Source organism: Heloderma suspectum, chromosome 4 (genome assembly GCF_057233095.1).
Source record: "Heloderma suspectum isolate Gila_16-S chromosome 4, 16-S_ref, whole genome shotgun sequence".
NCBI lineage: Eukaryota > Metazoa > Chordata > Lepidosauria > Squamata > Helodermatidae > Heloderma > Heloderma suspectum.
Window position 1 is genome coordinate 283,966,805 of NC_139461.1, and position 17,963 is coordinate 283,984,767.

General features: G+C 43.3%; 1 protein-coding gene across 2 annotated transcripts in view; it reads right to left on the bottom strand.

The window, feature by feature from the left end:
* The window catches only part of SULF2 (sulfatase 2), a 475,361-nt gene that overhangs the window by 73,774 nt on the left and 383,624 nt on the right, over positions 1–17,963 (bottom strand). For both annotated transcript variants that reach the window (XM_084854074.1, XM_084854073.1), the window contains 2 exons: positions 17,810–17,960; positions 9,028–9,203 (listed from right to left, as the gene is read on the bottom strand). In XM_084854074.1, the coding sequence (XP_084710200.1) occupies positions 9,028–9,203; positions 17,810–17,960 (327 nt within the window). The remainder of the gene's footprint in view (positions 1–9,027; positions 9,204–17,809; positions 17,961–17,963) is intronic.

Here is a 17,963-nt window from a genome sequence, read left to right on the forward strand (position 1 = left end):
CAACATTTTCAGTGCCAGGTTAAGACCTTCCTCTTATCTCAGGTATTTGGCAACATCTGATGAGGTTTTAATCAGGTCCTATTTTTCTAATTGTTGTTTGTTAAAATTGTCTTAGGTATATATGTGTGTCTCTGTGTGTGCTCTCTATTTATATGTTGTATGTAAACGGTTTTTATAATATATATTTAAGGTTTTCATCTCTGTAAACCACCCAGAGAGCTTCAGCTATTGGGCGGTACAGAAATGTAAAGAATGAATGACAGAATTATATTAGAAGTGTGGCTACCACTGAAAGCAACACCTATGAGCACCCACTTCCCCTGCCATAACATGCAATAAAACTTAGCCATGTCTTGATATTATGATGTCCTTTTTTCCCCTACCGCCTTTCTACTGGCAGCCACTGAGGTGGAGTGAGGGCTGGGAAATGTACAACATGGTGATGTCACATTCTAAATAAATCCCACAAGAAGTTATGGGGCAGGAGAATTGTTCATACTGCCGTCATTTTCAGCAGCAGCAGCTGCTTAATGTAACTGTTAGTCCCACCCAAAACCTCCCATGAGAATGTATGGGAGAAATGCAAATTAAAGACTTTATATGCATGAGAACAAATAGTGGATCCAGCCCTTAGAGAGTGGCCCTTCTCAAAATCCATGCCTTTACCACTTCAGGGAAAGATATATGAATAACTTCGCATTTATATTGCATTTGAGAATGTTACACTTCAGACAAATTATTTTGTAAACCTTACAGCTACCTGGTACAGTAGGTCAGTATTATATTGCAGATTGGGAGCTGGGGCTAAGGGTGAGGTAATAAGGGTGCTTTGTCTAAGGGCACAATCCTATGCGTATTTAGACAGAAAAAACTATAAACATGCATAGGTTGCCTAAACATGCATAGGATTGCCTAAACATGCATAGGATTGCACCCTAAGACCACCTAGTTAAGTTCATGGCAGAGGCAAGATTTAAAACAGGTGCTTACTAAAACAATACAAAGAGAAGAGCAAAACAAGAAACTAAGCCTCGGAAAAAGGTTACACAGATCTTTGAGGAGAAGAATACACTTGCTATAATTTACAGGGAGAAATTACAGTTCAAAGATAATGCCATATGGGTAATTTTCTGCTTTTGCACAAATTTCCAGCATAGAAACACAGCAAGGGAGCAGCATCCTAGTTTGCAACAATGAATGAGACCATTTATGAATTACTGGATTTGAAAGCAAACAAACAGTGACAAGAACTGAGGATAATACATTTGTTCAGTTGCTTGACAAGTACAGCTTAATTTTAATTACTAGTTAATGCAGTGTAGCATATCAGGGTAAAAGTAATGAACCTACGGTAATGAGGCCTTACTATAGCAATTACTATTAAATCAAGGCTGATAAGTGGGGACAGTCAGCAATTAATTTATGTGAAAAATAGAAGGTGCAACTGCTATCAGCAAGGCAGATATAGCAGTGGCTGTTCTCTTTATAAAATAGGGGCACGAAGTTTGCACCAATTTTACATCTGATATGTCCCCTCCTGGAGTGTGTGCAATAAGCCAAATTCTTTAAGGGCACAGTCCTATGGGCTGAACCCTCACTGTTTGGAAGTCCCTGAACTCGGGGGCTTCCAAGATTCCTACACCCTGCTCAGTGGAAGTCAGTTGGGCAGAAGGAGCAGCAGAGGGGATCTTTGCCTCCCTGTCCTCCTATCTTTTCACTAGATAGGGTTTTCAGCCCATTTAGCAAGGGGATTTCAGAGGGAGAGGGAAGGAGGCTGGAGGAGGTGCAGGAAAAATCATATCCTGGCCTCTCCATTCTCCTCCCCTCCCCCGCCCACTGGAATGCCCCCTTTCCCCTCTCTCTGAAGTTGATTTTCCAACCTCAGAGAGGCAGCCAGTGTGGTTCTCTTTGCACCAGCTTCAAGGGGTCAGATCTTTGACTCCCCCTTCCAAGGTTGGAGTGCTGTCTTCGACCTTGGGGGGAGGAACCTGAAAACTTCCTGAGTGTTAGAGCAATACGACAATGGAACCAATGACCTAGGGAGGCTCATCCACACTGGAGGCATTCGAGGCTGGACAGCCATCTGTCAGGGATGCTCTGACTTGGATTCTTGCACTGAGCAGGGGGTTGGATTTGATGGTCTTGTAGGCCCCTTCCAACCCTACTATTCTATGATTCTATGGTCACTGGGACGCTCATCCAGGGACCATAGGATTGCTCCCTAAAGGGATCAACACTGTTTTATTGTGTTTTTGCAGGCTGATTTATGTGAGCATCATGGAAGTGGGTTTTGACTCCCAGAAAGCTCTCAAAAGATGGCTCCTGCATAGCATAATTGGCTGATCATTTAAAATGATACCATGACTCAGGATCAACAAGGAAGTTCTGAAGAAACAGATTGCTGTCTAGGCTAAGGGTGTGTCCAGACTGCAACTCTCTGGATTGGATCCAGAGGAGCTCTTAACCGAGCTCCACTGGTGCTGGAGGAAGGGGGTTGGGAGGCAGTATTTGGGATTCCTCCTTCCTGTCACAGCTTTCTGCCTCTGGAGGGCCAGGAGACACTCTGGAGCAGCATGAGAGGCAACACAGGGGGCAGCAGTAGGGAGGGGGGACTGGTGAAGATTGCCTCCCTGCCTCCTTCTTCCAGTGGGGAGGCTCCATTGGGTCCCAGTGCCTTCCATGAATGGAATGAGCCCGTCTGTTCATGGAATAGCCAATCTGAATCCAACCCCTTGTGTTTTTGCTGGGTACTTGTGCACTAAACATAAATGTAGGAAATGGAAAACCTGGGTAACTCAACTCCTGCCATGTAGCCTGTACAGTGCAATATGGACAGGGAAGCAGAGAGGAGTGAAGCTGCAGGGAAGTGTGGACTGGGGGGGGGGATTTGGATTTGTCTGGATATGCATACAGCTCCTTCATTTCCACTGTGTGGCAACCCAGAGGCTCTACCATATTCTATGGCCCAATTTAGATGTTATAATAAATCAAGGTTTATTGGATCTGATAAACCACGGTTTATTGGAGTGAACGAGCTACGTGCCCACATGTTTCTTCCTCTGTTTTCTCACACACATTAATGCAAGACTTGTTTAAATTAAATGACACCTTGCTGTTATGTCTGAACTGGGAAATTATGGGAAGGGGCTGTGGCTGAGTGGTAGAGCACCTACTTTGCATGCAGAAGGTCCCAGGTTTGATCCCTGACATCTCCAGGTAGGGCTGGAAAAAGCCCTGCTTGAAGCCCAGAATAACCACTGCCAGTCAGTGTCAACAGTACTGGGCTAGATGGACCAATGGTCTAACTCAATAAAAGGCAGTTTTCTATGTTCCTATGACTGTGGTTTGCAAATCAGGATTGTGGTCAGAGTTGAAACCACAATTTTCCAGTTCAGACATAAAGGCAAACTGTGGTTTAACAAATCTTGCAAGTATTGAACTATTCAATGAGGATGGCAAGATGATAACAGATGACAAAGAAAAGGCAGAAGTGCTTGATTCCTACTTTGGCTCAGTCTTTTTCTGAAAGAGGGTCTATGACCCCCCTGGCAAAGGTGAAGTACAGGATGAAGGGGCAGGATTGCAGTTTGAGATCAATAGGCATATGGTCAAGGAACACCTAATTACTTTGAATATGTTCAAATCTCCAGGGCCAGATGAACTCCAACATAGAGTAATAAAGGAACTGGAAGAAAAACTCTCAGAACCATTGTCTATTATCTTTGAGAAATCATGGAGGACGGGTGAAGTGCCAGATGACTGGAGGAAGGCTAATGTTGTTCCTGTCTTCTAAAAGGGAGGAACCTGGGAACTACAGACCAGTCAGTCTGACATCAATCCCTGGGAAAATTCTGGAGCAAATTATAAAGCAATCCACCTGGAAGTACCTTGAAAACAATGCCGTGATTACTCGAAGCCAACATGGATTTGTTAAGAACAAATCCTGCCAGATGAATCTGATCTCATTTTCTGATCAAGTAACCTCCCTTGTGGACCGTGGGAATGCTGTAGACATAATATACCTCGACTTCAGCAAAGCTTTCAACGAAGTGCCCCATGATATCCTGATGAGCAAACTAGCTAAAAGTGCTCTAGATGAAACAACTGTCAGGTGGGTCTAGTTCTGTAGTTGGCTACAGAATCGGACTCAAAGAGTGCTTATCAATGAGATCTTCTCAAACTGGGGAGAGGTAATGAGTGGGGTACCGCAGGGCTCAGTGCTCTTCAACATTTTTATTGATGTCTTGAATGAGGAGGTACAGGGAATGCTGATCAAATTTGCAGATGACACAAAATTGGGTGAGATAGCTAATACCCTGGAAGACAGAAACAGATTTCAAAGTGGTCTTGATAGGCTGGAGCGCTGGGAAAAAAACAACAAAAAGAAATTTAATAGGGATAAATGCCAAGTTCTGCACCTAAGAAAAAGAAACCAAAGCCACAGTTACAAGATGGGTGATACTTGGCTCAACAATACTACAAGCGAGAAGGATCTTGGAATTGTTGTTAGTCACAAGCTATGAGCCAACAATGTGATGTGGCTGCAAAAAAGCAAATGCTATTTTGGGTTGCATTAATAGAAGTATAGCTTCCAAATCACATGAAGTACTAGCTCCCCTCTACTCAGCACTGGTTAGGCCTCATCAGACAAACTGGAAAAGGTTCAGAGGGCAACAAAGATGATCAGGGGACTGGAAACAAAGCCCTATGAAAAGAGACTGAAAGAACTGGGCATGTTTAGCCCTGAGAAGAGAAGACTGAGGGGAGATAGGATAGCGCTCTTCAAGTACTTGAAAGGTTGTCACAGAGAGGAAGGCCAGGATCGATTCTCGATCATCCCAGAGTGCAGGACACGGAATAATGGGCTCAAGTTACAGGAAGCCAGATTCTGGCTGAACATCAGGAAAACCTTCCTGATTGTTAGAGCAGTACAACAATGGAGCCAATTACCTAAGGAGGTAGTGGGCTCTCCCACACTGGAGGCATTCAAGATGAAGCTGGACAGCCATCTGTCAGGGATGCTTTGACTTGGATTCCTGCATTGAGCAGGGAGTTGGAGTCGATGGTCTTATAGGCCCCTTCCAACCCTACTATTCTATGATTTTATGAATTAAGGAATATGAGAAAAGGGAGGAGGGAAGGAGAGTATCACAGAAGGAGTCTGTGGTCACAATGGTCATTCTCGGTCCAAACCATGGGTTATTGGACCAAGATCATTATATCTGAACCAAATTTAAGTCAATGGTTTTCAAACTGTATTCCAGGGAATCTTGGATATCCTTGTAAGTTTATGATGGGCTCCCTCAGTGATACAATGAGTAGCGAAGTACAGATTTTATAAAATTCATTCCGTCTGCATTTTGCAGATTGTCAGGTGCCTTTTGTCCCTTCATCTGCTCATTGATGGAATCGGATTTTTTTCCAGTTTTCTGATTTTACACAAATTTGCACTTGGGAAAATGGGCAAATCCCCCCCAAATGCAAAAATCCACCTGCTCCCAAAATTTGCATTTTCATGCTTTGGCCTATGGGAGAAATGAGCATTTTCATCTGGTGTTTTTTAATTTTACGTATTTTCTATGACTAAATTTGTGTAAAATTCCAGAAAGTAAAAAAAAAAAAAAAAAAAAGGTCCCCAAGTATGTGGAATCCATGCGACTCAGGAAAAGCTGGTCTGATGTGGATTTCTCCGACATCCCTAACAATAATGGAAGACAAGCTTTCCTAAGAGGCAATTTATATAGAACTACAAATCTGCCCCTCTCACGTGGAGGCACGTAAGTGTATGGGGTGTGTTCTAAAGTGAACTCTCAATTTATGAGGGGCAGCGGTGAGGCTTTACAGGTCTAGTCAGCACCTACTGTGACCTGAGAGAACATCACATAACAACATAAGAGCCTTGCTAGATCAAACCAAAGGATATAATAGGATCCTGTTTCTCACAATGAGCAAAGGGATGCCTATGGGAAGCCTAAAAGCAGGAATTGAGGGCAATAGCCTTCTCCCATTTTTACTTCTCAACAACTGGTATTCAGAGCCATGGTAAATTTGGTCCTGGAGGCAGTAAAGAGCCACCATGACTATTACTGAGTCTAGGCATGTGTTACAACATATGACACTAGCCCAGTATCGTCTACTCTGACCGGCAGCATCTCTCCAGAGATCTTTCCCATCATCTGCTGTCTGAATGCTTTTAACTGGCGGTGCTGGGGATTGAACCTGGGACCTTCTGCATGCAAAGATGTGTTCTGCCACCTAGCTACAGCCCTTTATGCAAATTCCATAGTTAACTATGTGCTGTGTCACTGGATGATGGCAGGTTCTATTATTATGGAAGAGGGAGAAAAACTCTCTGTCCATTTTCTCCATGCCATGCCTTAGTTTATACATCTCTATCACAGCTGGGGAGGGGAGCTGTAGGCAGAACCACCACAATAAAAAACCTGAAACTTTGCACTATGAGCTTTTCTACATGAGGCTGTTAATCCACTGTTAATCCACTGTAGCTACTTTCAGTTTCTTTGCTGACATCCAAGCACTCCATGAGGAGCTTTTCTTTTCCTGCTTTTCTGCTACATAACCTCTAGGTGGCACTAGAGCAGAATAGCACAAATACACAAGAGAAAATTACACATTCTTTTGCCTTCACAATTAAATGTTGTATTTTCCCTGCTCTAAAATACGTGCCGAAAGTGCTGTTTAGACTCAGAAGCAAAATTGGAGGATCATAACATTGTCTAAAGAGGCTATAAACAACCGTGAGTAGGGAATGATGAGCACATGATAAATGGCTCATGTAGAAAAGCCCTACATCTGACAGAGCAGGAATCCCTGGAATTGTGCTGTCCCAGGGTTGTTCCTAGTTCACCAGTATAGTAAAGCTGCTCCGGGTTGTAGTTAGTGGTTGGAAGACTAGCTAGAGGTGAATGCAGCCTTCCACAAGACAACAAATTTGCCTTGGATGTACACAGTACAAAATCCTGGTTATCCCCACTCCCTCCTTGCAGTACTCAAAGATAAGCAGAGAAACACTGGGATTTCCATTGCAAATCGCTTCTGAGGAGCTCCATATAACATCACATTATGCTTCACGTGACCCCTATTTGGGTTTGTGGTATGTTACACTATATTATAGATATTATTGTTGTTCAGTTGTTAAGTCGTGTCCAACTCTTCATGACCCCATGGACCATAGCACGCCAATATTATAGATATACTACATTTAAAAAAAAAATGAAAGCAAATTCGTTTTGCTTTTTTCCTGCTTAAACCATTGAAATGCATTTAAAATGAAAAACAAAACAAAACATGAATATTACATCCTCGATGCTCATATGCCTCCAAACTTGGAGGCTTACGAGCATCCAGGCAGAGCGGGAGGAGCGATGGAGGAGATCGATGCCGCCCCGCTCCTCCAGCTCTGCATTTACGCTAGACAGCCTTTTTTAACCATCTAGCTGGGGCACGTCAGAGGGGAAGGGAAGGAGGCTGGAGAAGCCTCAGGATAGCTCATATCCTGGCCTCTCCAGTCCCCTCCTCTCCCCACCCACCAGAATGCCCCCTTTACCCCTTCTCTGACGTCATGTTCCCGACCCCAGAGAGGCAGCTAGCGTGGTTCTTTCTGTGCCAGCTGAGAGGGGGAGGGGGGTTGGAGTGTGCATTCCTGCATCTGAAGTCAGAGCACTGTCTCTAACCTCAGATCCAGGAATCCGAGCTATCCTATGCCCCAGCCACACGCTGACTGGAGGCCATAGGATTGCTCCCTCCAATATCTTTGCTGCTTTGCTATGTTCTTAATATTGTTATTGGCTTATGTTATTTTGTCTATACTAAAAGGAGAAAAAAAAACACTAAGGGTGGAAAAGTGCAAATACTAATTATGCTAATATATGCATACTGGTATACATTAAAGTCTGCATATTGTGTCCAAAATAATTTCTTCAGTGCAAATATTTACTATTAAAATAATTACTTAGAAATTATATGTACATAATTTTTAAGCTGATCGAAACTACCATTTTAATTAAGAATCATAATGTATATTCTTGTATGTCACTGACAAACGGCTTGTAACTTTAATCTGAAAGGATAATCCAAGGACATCCTTTATATGTGCTCTCTTCTTCTCCCCTTTTGGTGGTAGGGGGGAATGGAACATCTAGAAAATTTTGAATTCATTTTTCTTAACAGTGATTCTATTATTTTATTTAATTACCCTCCGATGATAGCTACCTACTAAGGCAGTGGACATTATACAATATTTTTATTTGGAAATCTGATGCCCTGGACTGTCACAGTTGAACAAAAGAAGTGACTTGGTATCTCGGCACAATGACATACAAATTTTCAGACAAGCTGGATTGTTTCAAAAGCGTCTCGCCCTCTCCCAGAGCAAGCTTGTAACTCAGGTATGTATGTGGGCTGTCTAGCACTTGGATGTATGGAACTCGACTGGAAGTAGGGGCATTGGAGAATTTTGTTCGGCCTACATTTTTAAGTGAACTGACTTAATTCACACCTCCTGAGCTAATCAGAACGCAGTCATCCTTCCAATTGTGCACTTCTCCGAAATTTGCAGTGTAATACTTGGCTCAAAAATGTATGGAAAAATATGAATTTTATGGGGAAATACATACAAAAATGTATACTACAGTGTAATGCTCTGATAGCCCATGATTGTATGCAGGAATAAAAATTATCTTTTAGGTTGCCAGTTCTATTTGCTTATTAGTGTTTCATATTTGAAGTATGTTGTGGCTGGTGTAAATAATTTTTATAATTTTTAGTCTGATAATTTTATCTGTTTTGTTGTATTATATGTATGATGTTGCAATGGCTTGTGGCTAATGCAAATAACATTTCTATTCTCTGTTCTCTCTTATCTTATGCTTAAAGTGTTCAGGTTGGAGTACTGCTAGAAAGCAAGCCAGACTATGAATGGGGAGAAAGTGAGTGCCAACAAAGCCATGTGGGACCAAGTAGAGGGTTATCTTAACCACCCTAGTGCCACAAACCCCATGAACTTACAATGATCCAGCCTCCACATTTGGACCACGTATATAGAAAGGGACTCTGATGTCGAATTCGTATGGCATGGATTTTCCTTTCACCAGCCCAAATTGCCCAATATGATAGCCATGGTCTGCTGTATATATTACATATGTGTTGTCCAGTTCACCTGTTTCAACCAATGTATTATAAATCTGAAAGGGAAAAAAAAAGCAAAACACAAAAGCACAATATTTTGGATTGAAAAAACAGTATGGTATTATGCAATAATCTTGCATATAGATACACAAAACTGTCTGACCCTTGACATATTCCCTCTTTTAGTTTCTTGACTTTTCTATCTGGCAACTTCTCTTTGAAAAAGAAAAAGAAGGAGACAAAAAGGGCTGTGCACAGGCAACAGCTGTCTGCACTATTGGACTCTAAAGCAAAAGTAGTTACCAAGGAAGAATGAAGACAGAGGTAATGGGTTTAGTAGTTACAGAGGAGGAATTAAAACAGAGGTAATGTGTTTAGCAGTTACAGAGGAAGAATGAAGACAGAGGTAACACATTCAGACCAGCAGGAATTATTTGGAAGCACCCTCACTGTGTTCAGTCTGAACACTATCTTTCCTCTCCAGGACTGAACTCAGAAAAAATGGGTCCGCACATTTGAAGACAACAACTGTGTACAGTACTGACTGGCTTCCCTTGCCCCTATGATGTCACTAAGAAACCTCTTCATCAATCTCTGGGGCAGTTTTGTTCCTTTAAAACAGGGTAACCATTTTCAGCCCAAGGGTGGAAGTGGCCATAAAGCAGGATATTAGGGGCTGTATGCCAGCAGGGAGTGGGGCCACCACCCAAAGTGGCCAAGGCAGTGCTGGCATGTCCCTCACACATATTTTCATATACACACACATCATTCATACATACACACATGCCTGCTTTAAAACAACTCTTTAAAAAAAATGGGCAATGCAATGAATAAACAGATAAATGAATGAACACTGATGCAGCACACTGCTCAAATTATGGGGAAAAGGTAATGTGCAAGCCACAACCACTAATTCCCTTTCCAACGTTGCCCAAATCATGCCTCCCCACTGCACGCTTCTAAAGAGTCCCTAAGAAGCTAAGGGGGTCAGATTAACTGGCATGTACATCCCTCATTTGAGTTGCAAAGCTGGGAGGATATCAGGCCCACTGGACCATCCGTGAGCACCGTTTTTTTAATTACATTTGCTATTGTGCAAAGAGAAACCAAAACAGGGGCATAGCTGCACAGGATTTGCACAACATACCATAGGGAATCATTTGACACCTTGAGAAAATACTTTAGTTTGAGAGGTGGCTTATAAACCTCTTAAATGCAGGAGAACAGTGGCAGTGGGCTATTGCCCTCATGTCCTGTTGCCTGTAGGCTTCCCAAAGGCATCTGGTTGGCCACTGATGGAAAAAGGATTCTGGAGTAGATAAGCCTTTGATCTGCTTGGGTAAATATATTCTTATGACTCTACTTCCAATATTGACCTAGTTAGTCCCCTGGTCTGCCACCTAGAGTTGTGGAGGTAGTAGGGATCAGAATTGTTCCTGCAGATTATTATTATGACGCTGCAGTGTTGTTGCAGAACCCAGAGTCAGAGAGACAACGGAGTGAAGGCAAAAGGCTGGGCCAAAAATACCACAAATAGAAGCATATTTAAACAAATAAATAGCATTTTAGCTGAAAGCTATTACTGCTAGTAACTAAGCCTGAGGAGTGGCATTTTAACCTTTTAGAATGAGGGATGGGTGGGGAGAAAAACTACACAAAACTCTGGAAACCATCAAGCCATCTGTGGTAGGGGGAAAGGGGGTGTGGCTGTCTGGGAAACCCCAGAGGGCCAGACTGTTACTCCAGAAGGTCTGGATTTGGCCCCAAGGCTTGACGTACTGCACCACTGCTTTACACAGTCTCAAGAGTTATAACTTTGCATAACTAGTTAACAAAAATTTAAAGTGTAATTCACTGTGTTTTATGGAAGTACATGTCAGTAGTTTTGGTTGTTGTTGTTGTTCAGTCGTTAAGTCATGTCCAACTCTTCGTGACCCCATGGACCACAGCGCGCCAGGCCCTCCTGTCCTCTGCTCTCTCCCGGAGTGTGCTCAGGTTCATATTCATTGCATCGGTGATGCTATCTAGCCATCTCATCCTCTGCCGTTCCCTTCTCCTATTGCCTTCAATCTTTCCCAGCATCAGGGTCTTTTCCAGGGAGTTTTCTCTCCACATTAGGTGGCCAAAATATTTGCGCTTCAGCTTCAGTATCTGTCCTTCCAATGAGCAGTCAGAGTTGATTTCCTTTAGGATGGACTGATTTGACCGCCTTGCAGTCCAGGGGACTTGTAAGAGTCTTCTCCAGCACCACAGTTGGAAAGCATCAATTCTTCGACGCTCAGCCTTCCTTACACTCCAGCTCTCACAGCCATACATTACTACTGGAAAAACCATAGCTGTGACTATACGAACCTTTGTCGGCAAGGTGATGTCTCTGCTTCTTACTATGCTGTCTAGGTTTGCCATAGCTTTCCTCCCAAGGAGCAAGCGTCTTTTAATTTCATGGCTACAGTCACCGTCTGTGGTGATCCTGGAGCCCAAGAAAATGAAATCTGTCACTGCTTCCATTTCTTCCCCTTCTATATGCCAGGAAGTGATGGGGCCAGATGCCATGATCTTACTTTTTTCAATGTTGAGTTTCAAACCAGCTTTTGCACTCTCCACTTTCACCCTCAACAAGAGGCTCTTTAGATCCTCTTCGCTTTCTGCCATTGGGATGGTATCATCTGTGTATCTGAGGTTGTTGATAATTCTCCCAGCAATCTTAATTCCAACCTGTGATTCATCCAAACTGGCGTTTCTCATGATGTACTCTGCATATAAGTTAAATAAGTAGGGCGACAATATGCAGCCTTGTTGTACTCCTTTCCCAATTTTGAACCAATTGGTTGTTCCATGTCTGGTTCTTACTGTTGCTTCTTGGCCCTCGTACAGGTTTCTCAGGAGACAGGTAAGGTGTTCTGGTAACTCCCATCTCTTTAAGAATTTGCCACAGTTTGTTGTGATCCACACAATCAAAGGCTTTAGCGTAGTCAATGAAGCAGAAATAGACGTTTTTCTGGAATTCTCTTGCTTTCTCCATGATCCAGCAAATATTGGTGATTTGATCTCTAGTTCCTCTGCCTCTTCGAAACCCCGCTTGTACTTCCAGTAGTTCTCTGTTCACATACTGCTGAAGCCTAGCTTGTAGGATTTTGAGCATCACCTTGCTGGCATGTGAAATGAGCGCAATTGTACGGTAGTTTGAACACTCTTTGGCGTTGCTCTTCTTTGGAATTGGAATGTAAACTGACCTTTTCCAGTCTTGTGGCCACTGTTGAGTGTTCCAAATTTGTTGGCATATTGAGTGCAGCTCTTTAACAGCATCATCTTTTAGGATTTTAAATAGCTCAGCTGGAATACTGTCATCTCCGCTAGCTTTGTTGTTAATAATGCTTCCTAAGGCCCACTTGACTTCACTCTCTAGGATGTCCGGCTCAAGTTCAGTGACCACACTCTCATGGCTATTGGGGACATTCGGATCTTTCCTGTATAGTTCTTCTGTGTATTCTTTCCACCTCTTCTTAATCTCATCTGCTTCTGTTAGGTCCCTGCCTTCTTTGTCCTTTATCATGCCCGTCTTTGTGCAAAACGTTCCCTTGAGATCTCCAATTTTCTTGAAGAGATCTCTAGTCAGTCCCATTCTGTTGTTTTCCTCAATTTCTTTGCATTGTTCATTTAAAAAGGCCTTCTTGTCTCTCCTTGCTATTCTCTGAAACTCTGCATTCAGTTGGATATATCTTCCCCTTTCTTCCTTGCTTTTCACTTCCCTTCTTTCCTCAGCTACTTGTAAAGCCTCATCAGACAGCCACTTGGCTTTCTTGCATTTCTTTTTCTTTGGGATGGATTTCGTTGCTGCCTCCTGAACAATGTTACGGATCTCCGTCCATAGTTCCTCAGGCACTCTGTCTATCAGGTCTAATCCCTTAAATCTATTCCTCACCTCCACTGTGTATTCATAAGGGATATGATTGAGGTCATACCTGAATGGTTTAGTGGTGTTCCCTACGTTCTTCAATTTCAGCCGAAATTTTGCAATAAGAAGCTCATGATCTGAGCCACAGTCAGCTCCAGGTCTTGTTTTTTCTGACTGTATAGAGCTTCCCCATCTTTGGCTGCAAAGGACATAATCAATCTGATTTCGATATTGACCATCTGGTGATGTCCATGTGTAGAATCGCCTCTTGTGCTGTTGGAAAAGCGTGTTCGCTATGATTAGTGTGTTCTCTTGGCAAAACTCTATTAGCCTTTGTCCTGCTTCATTTTGTACACCAAGGCCATGCTTGCCTGTTATCCCGGTTATTTCTTGTCTTCCTACTTTAGCATTCCAATCCCCTATGATGAAGAGGACATCTTTTTTTGGTGTTAGTTCTAGAAGGTGTTGTAGGTCTTCAGCTTCTTCGGCCTCAGTGGTTGGGGCATAGACTTGAATTACTGTGATCATAGAATCATAGAATAGTAGGGTTGGAAGGGGCCTACAAGGCCATCGAGTCCAACCCCAAATGTTGAATGGTTTGCCTTGGATTCGTACTGAGATCATTCTATCATTTTTGAGATTGTACCCCAGTACTGCTTTTCCCACCCTTTTATTGACTATGAGTGCTACTCCATTTCTTCTAAGGGATTCTTGCCCACAGTAGTAGATATAATGGTCACCTGAATTAAATTCGCCCCTGCCTGTCCATTTGAGTTCGCTGATTCCCAAGATGTCGATGTTCAATCTTGCCATCTCATGTTTGACCACCTCCAGCTTACCTTGATTCATTGATCTTACATTCCAGGTTCCTAAACAATATTGTTCTTTACAGCATCGGATTTTCTTTTCACCACCAGACACATCCACAGCTGAGTGTCCTTTCGGCTTTGGCCCAGTTGCTTCATTCTTTCTGGCGCTACTTGGAAATATCCTCTGCTCTTCCCCAGTAGTATATTGGACACCTTCAGACCTGAGGGGCTCATCTTCCGGCGTCATATCTTTTAGCCTTGTGATACGTTCCATGGGGTTTTCTTGGCGGGAATACTGGAGTGGGTTGCCATTTCCTCCTCCAGTGGACCACATTTTGTCCGAACTCTCTGCCATGACCTGCTGTCTTGGATGGCCCTCCATGGCACAGCTTATGGCTTCACTGAGTTACACAAGCCCCTTCGCCACAACAAGGCAGTGATCCATGAAGGGGAGTAGTTTTGGTACCCAACATTAATACACCTTGGATAAAGCAACTTCCTCCAAAACAGCTGAGATGTATTATAATGACCTCCTTGTTTTAGAAAAGCAGGTCAAGGCATAACTATTTTTGGAATGCACTTGTGACAAAGCACAAGATTAAGTTTGACTGTCTGGCTGTTTTTTACAATTTACTGTGCCTATTTATAATTATAATTTCAATTCCAGCTAGCTGACTTGGGGTTAAAAATAAAGCAAGCCATCAATTTAGGCAACACTGATGGCTGACCTCTCAAAGTGCATGCAGTTGCTCTTGAGGGAGATTAGCTCTTCCTAGAGCAAACCAGCAATCAGCAGTAATAGTAATCATCATAATCACTAGCAGGCTGATGTAGGGTCTTCCTATAATCTTAACCTTACCTTCTGAGGATGCCTGCATTATATTTAATCACAAACAAAATGCAAGAATATTAGACGAGCCGTAATAAATTGTTTTGCCTCCATGGTTGACTGGTATTGAATAGGCTTGAATAGAAGCCCATCCATTTCCACAGAAGGTGACAATCAAGAGGGATGTCACCACAACACAGAACCAGCTAGCACCATAGGGTTATTTTCCTTTAATGTCAGAAACTTGAGTTCAAGCTAACTGCCAGTTGGTATAGAGGATAGGGTATGAACTGGCCTGACTCCAAATTGGCAGTGGGACTCCATAGTTTCAGGTAGAGATCTTTGTAGGGGAGGAGCCATCGCTCAATCCTAGAGCACCTGCTTTGCATGCAGAACGTCCCAGGTTTGATCCCTGGAATCTCCAGGTAAGGGTGGAAAAATTCCTGCCTGAAACCTTGGAGAGCTGCTGCCAGTCAGCAGCGACAAGACCGGGCTCGACGGACCCATGGTCTGACTCGGTATAAGGCAGCTCCCTATGTTCCTCTGTAGGCAGGCAATCCCTGCTCAGTTAAACTTGATCAAGCCTGAGACCTTCAGCATGCAAATCATATGCTCTACCACTGAGCCACCACAAAACTTGGCCACACAAAAGTCTGCCAAGTTTGCCATGTACGTGGATGGCACTGTTTGCCTCTCAGAACTTTCATCTTCCCCACTCCCCCCAGCAAAAGGAGAGTTGGGCCCACTTCATTTACACCTACCTACACCCATCATTTCCTGCTTACGAGACTTATGGCTTACCTAGACATGGGAGCTCTGAAACAACTCCTAAGCAATGGCTGCACATTTCTAGCATAAATTGCTTGGGGAAAAGTGCTTTTGGGGCTGAGAACACCCTTCTCACACCTGGAACTAGTGCTCAAATTACGGGGTGGTGGTGAGGGGGTGCTCGCTATCTTTTGACATGTTCCCCTTCAGAAAGCAAGTAGGGGTTGGCTCCCTCTACCTCTATTCAAGCTCTCTCAGCTGTGCCTCATTGCCTGGGTCTTTCCACCATGTCTCTCTGCGGCTATGCACCTGCCTGAGGAGGGGAGTCGGGTCTCCAGCTCTTCACTGCTTTGTTTACTTAGGCCAGGGCTGAGGAACCTGTGGTCCTCAGATTCCAGGTCTTCCAGATGTTACAGGACTCCCACCCCCACGAGCCCCAGCCAGCGTGGGGATAATGGGAGCTGTAACCTGTAACATCTGCCTGTTTTGTTATGTATGTTTTTATATTGTTAACCCAGGTAAGATAGGGTTAATAGTATGCCAGGGAGTGAGTGAAAGGTGAGAGGGGCATGAGTCTGTGTGAGGATTCTGCGGTTATATAAAGGGTGAGCTGGCAGTTAGTTAATCAGATAGGGCCTTAGGGATTGAAGAAGCAACATCTAGGTAGTGGGTTTTGTGTGTGGGATTTTAGGAGGGTAGAGTAGGAAGGGAAGTTAGGAACAAGGATTGATTAATAATTATTAACATGACATTTTATGTTTTTAAAAAATTGTTGTTAAAATCCAAATTCCCATGTGCTGATTGATTTTGCACTACCTTTATTAAAACTATTTCCTTGTTACTTCTCCTGTAGTAGGTTGAGAGAACCAATTGAGCATATTGAGTTTCTCTGGAACCCAGAGAGAGTGAAAGGGCTGAAGCTTCTGGGACAGTGAGTACAGCTGTCCCAAAGTGAAGGCAAGCATTTCCTGAGGGGTTTGTTTCTCTGTTTCAGAGGTGGAGGATGGGGAAAAGGTGGAACCTGGGCAGGAATGTCACATAGTCCAAGAACATCTGGAGGGCCACAGGTGCCCTGTCCTTAACAGGCTCTCTGTTCAGATCTATCCATGTTCAGTGCTTGAATAATGGGGGCAGAAGGAGCAGGAGGGGCCAGGAGAGGGGCTTATGGATTTCATTAAGGGTCCTTCTACTTTTCCCACTCATAATTTGAGCACTGCCTCAAACTCCCACCTTCACTGCAGTTCTTAACTCAACTCACTTTAAATGCCCTAAAATCCACAGTTGAGGAATACCTTTATTAGGACCAACCAAAGTTCCACAAAAGAATGTGCAGTCTTTCAAGTTCTTCAGAGCTTTGCATCAGGCTAGATGGTACAAAGAGCAGAGACAGGAAGAAACCAAAGGAGTACCAAAAAGAGAGAGAGGCCAGATGTTGTGTAGACCTCATGGCTATAACATCTGGCCAAATTTTTTGTCTTTTGGGGGTTTTCCTCTACCCTGCCTTTTGTACCATCTAGGCTGGTGAAGAGTTCTGGAGAACTTGAAAGCTTACACACACTTTTATGGCTGGTCCTAATAAGGGTATTACCCAACAGCAGACTTTGGGGTTTTCCCTCATGGGCCAGCACAGCTATCTTTATTTCTGAAAAGCCCCATTTCTTCCAGTCATATTCCATTTCTAGCTTTCCCAGCACTGGGCACCGTAAGAACCATAACAATGGCCAACAGGGTTCAGTATGTTGTTTTAAATTCTACTACTGAATAACCTCCGCTTAACATGCCTCTGTATCAAACCAGTGTTTATTTCCCAGCAGGTTCACCCAGATAACATTGCAATAGGGTGAAATATTAATCAATCAATCAATCAATCAATCAATCAATCAATCGCCCATCTGGCTGGTCACCCAGCCACTCTGGGCGATGTACAAAGCATATAATAAAACAGTTTAAAACAATAAAATTCTACAATAAAAACATTTTCTAAAATACCCTAACCTACCCCAAATGCCTGCCTGAGCAACCACGTTTTTAATGCATGGCGGAAGCTCATATCCAGTTAAGTCTCAGAGTATTGCAGCACAATGAAGACAAGACATTCTTTCCTGTACAGTTTTCCCTGTATGTTTTGGTTGCACGCAACTACAACGGACATTGGGATATATTATACTATTTTAAAGATGTTACAACATGGTGCTACTGTTGTGCGTGGAGCAATGCAAACTCACAAACCCAATAGGAAATTTGATGACCTGGAATTAGAAGGATGTATGTTTAGCTTGGCGAAGCTTAACTTGCTTCCTGGATGGGACAGGAGTGTAGGTCCTACATATCACGCTTAGGAAATGGGATGATAAACCTTACCGCTTCCATAGAGTCATCCACAGACATGAGTGTCTGAAGGCGCTTCTGCTGTAGCATATTTGTGAATTCCATGTGAATAGGTTTCATGGGGCCTGTATATCTCATTATCCAATGCTTGTCTGGGTTTGGAGCATAATTGTAACTCGGCGTGCTA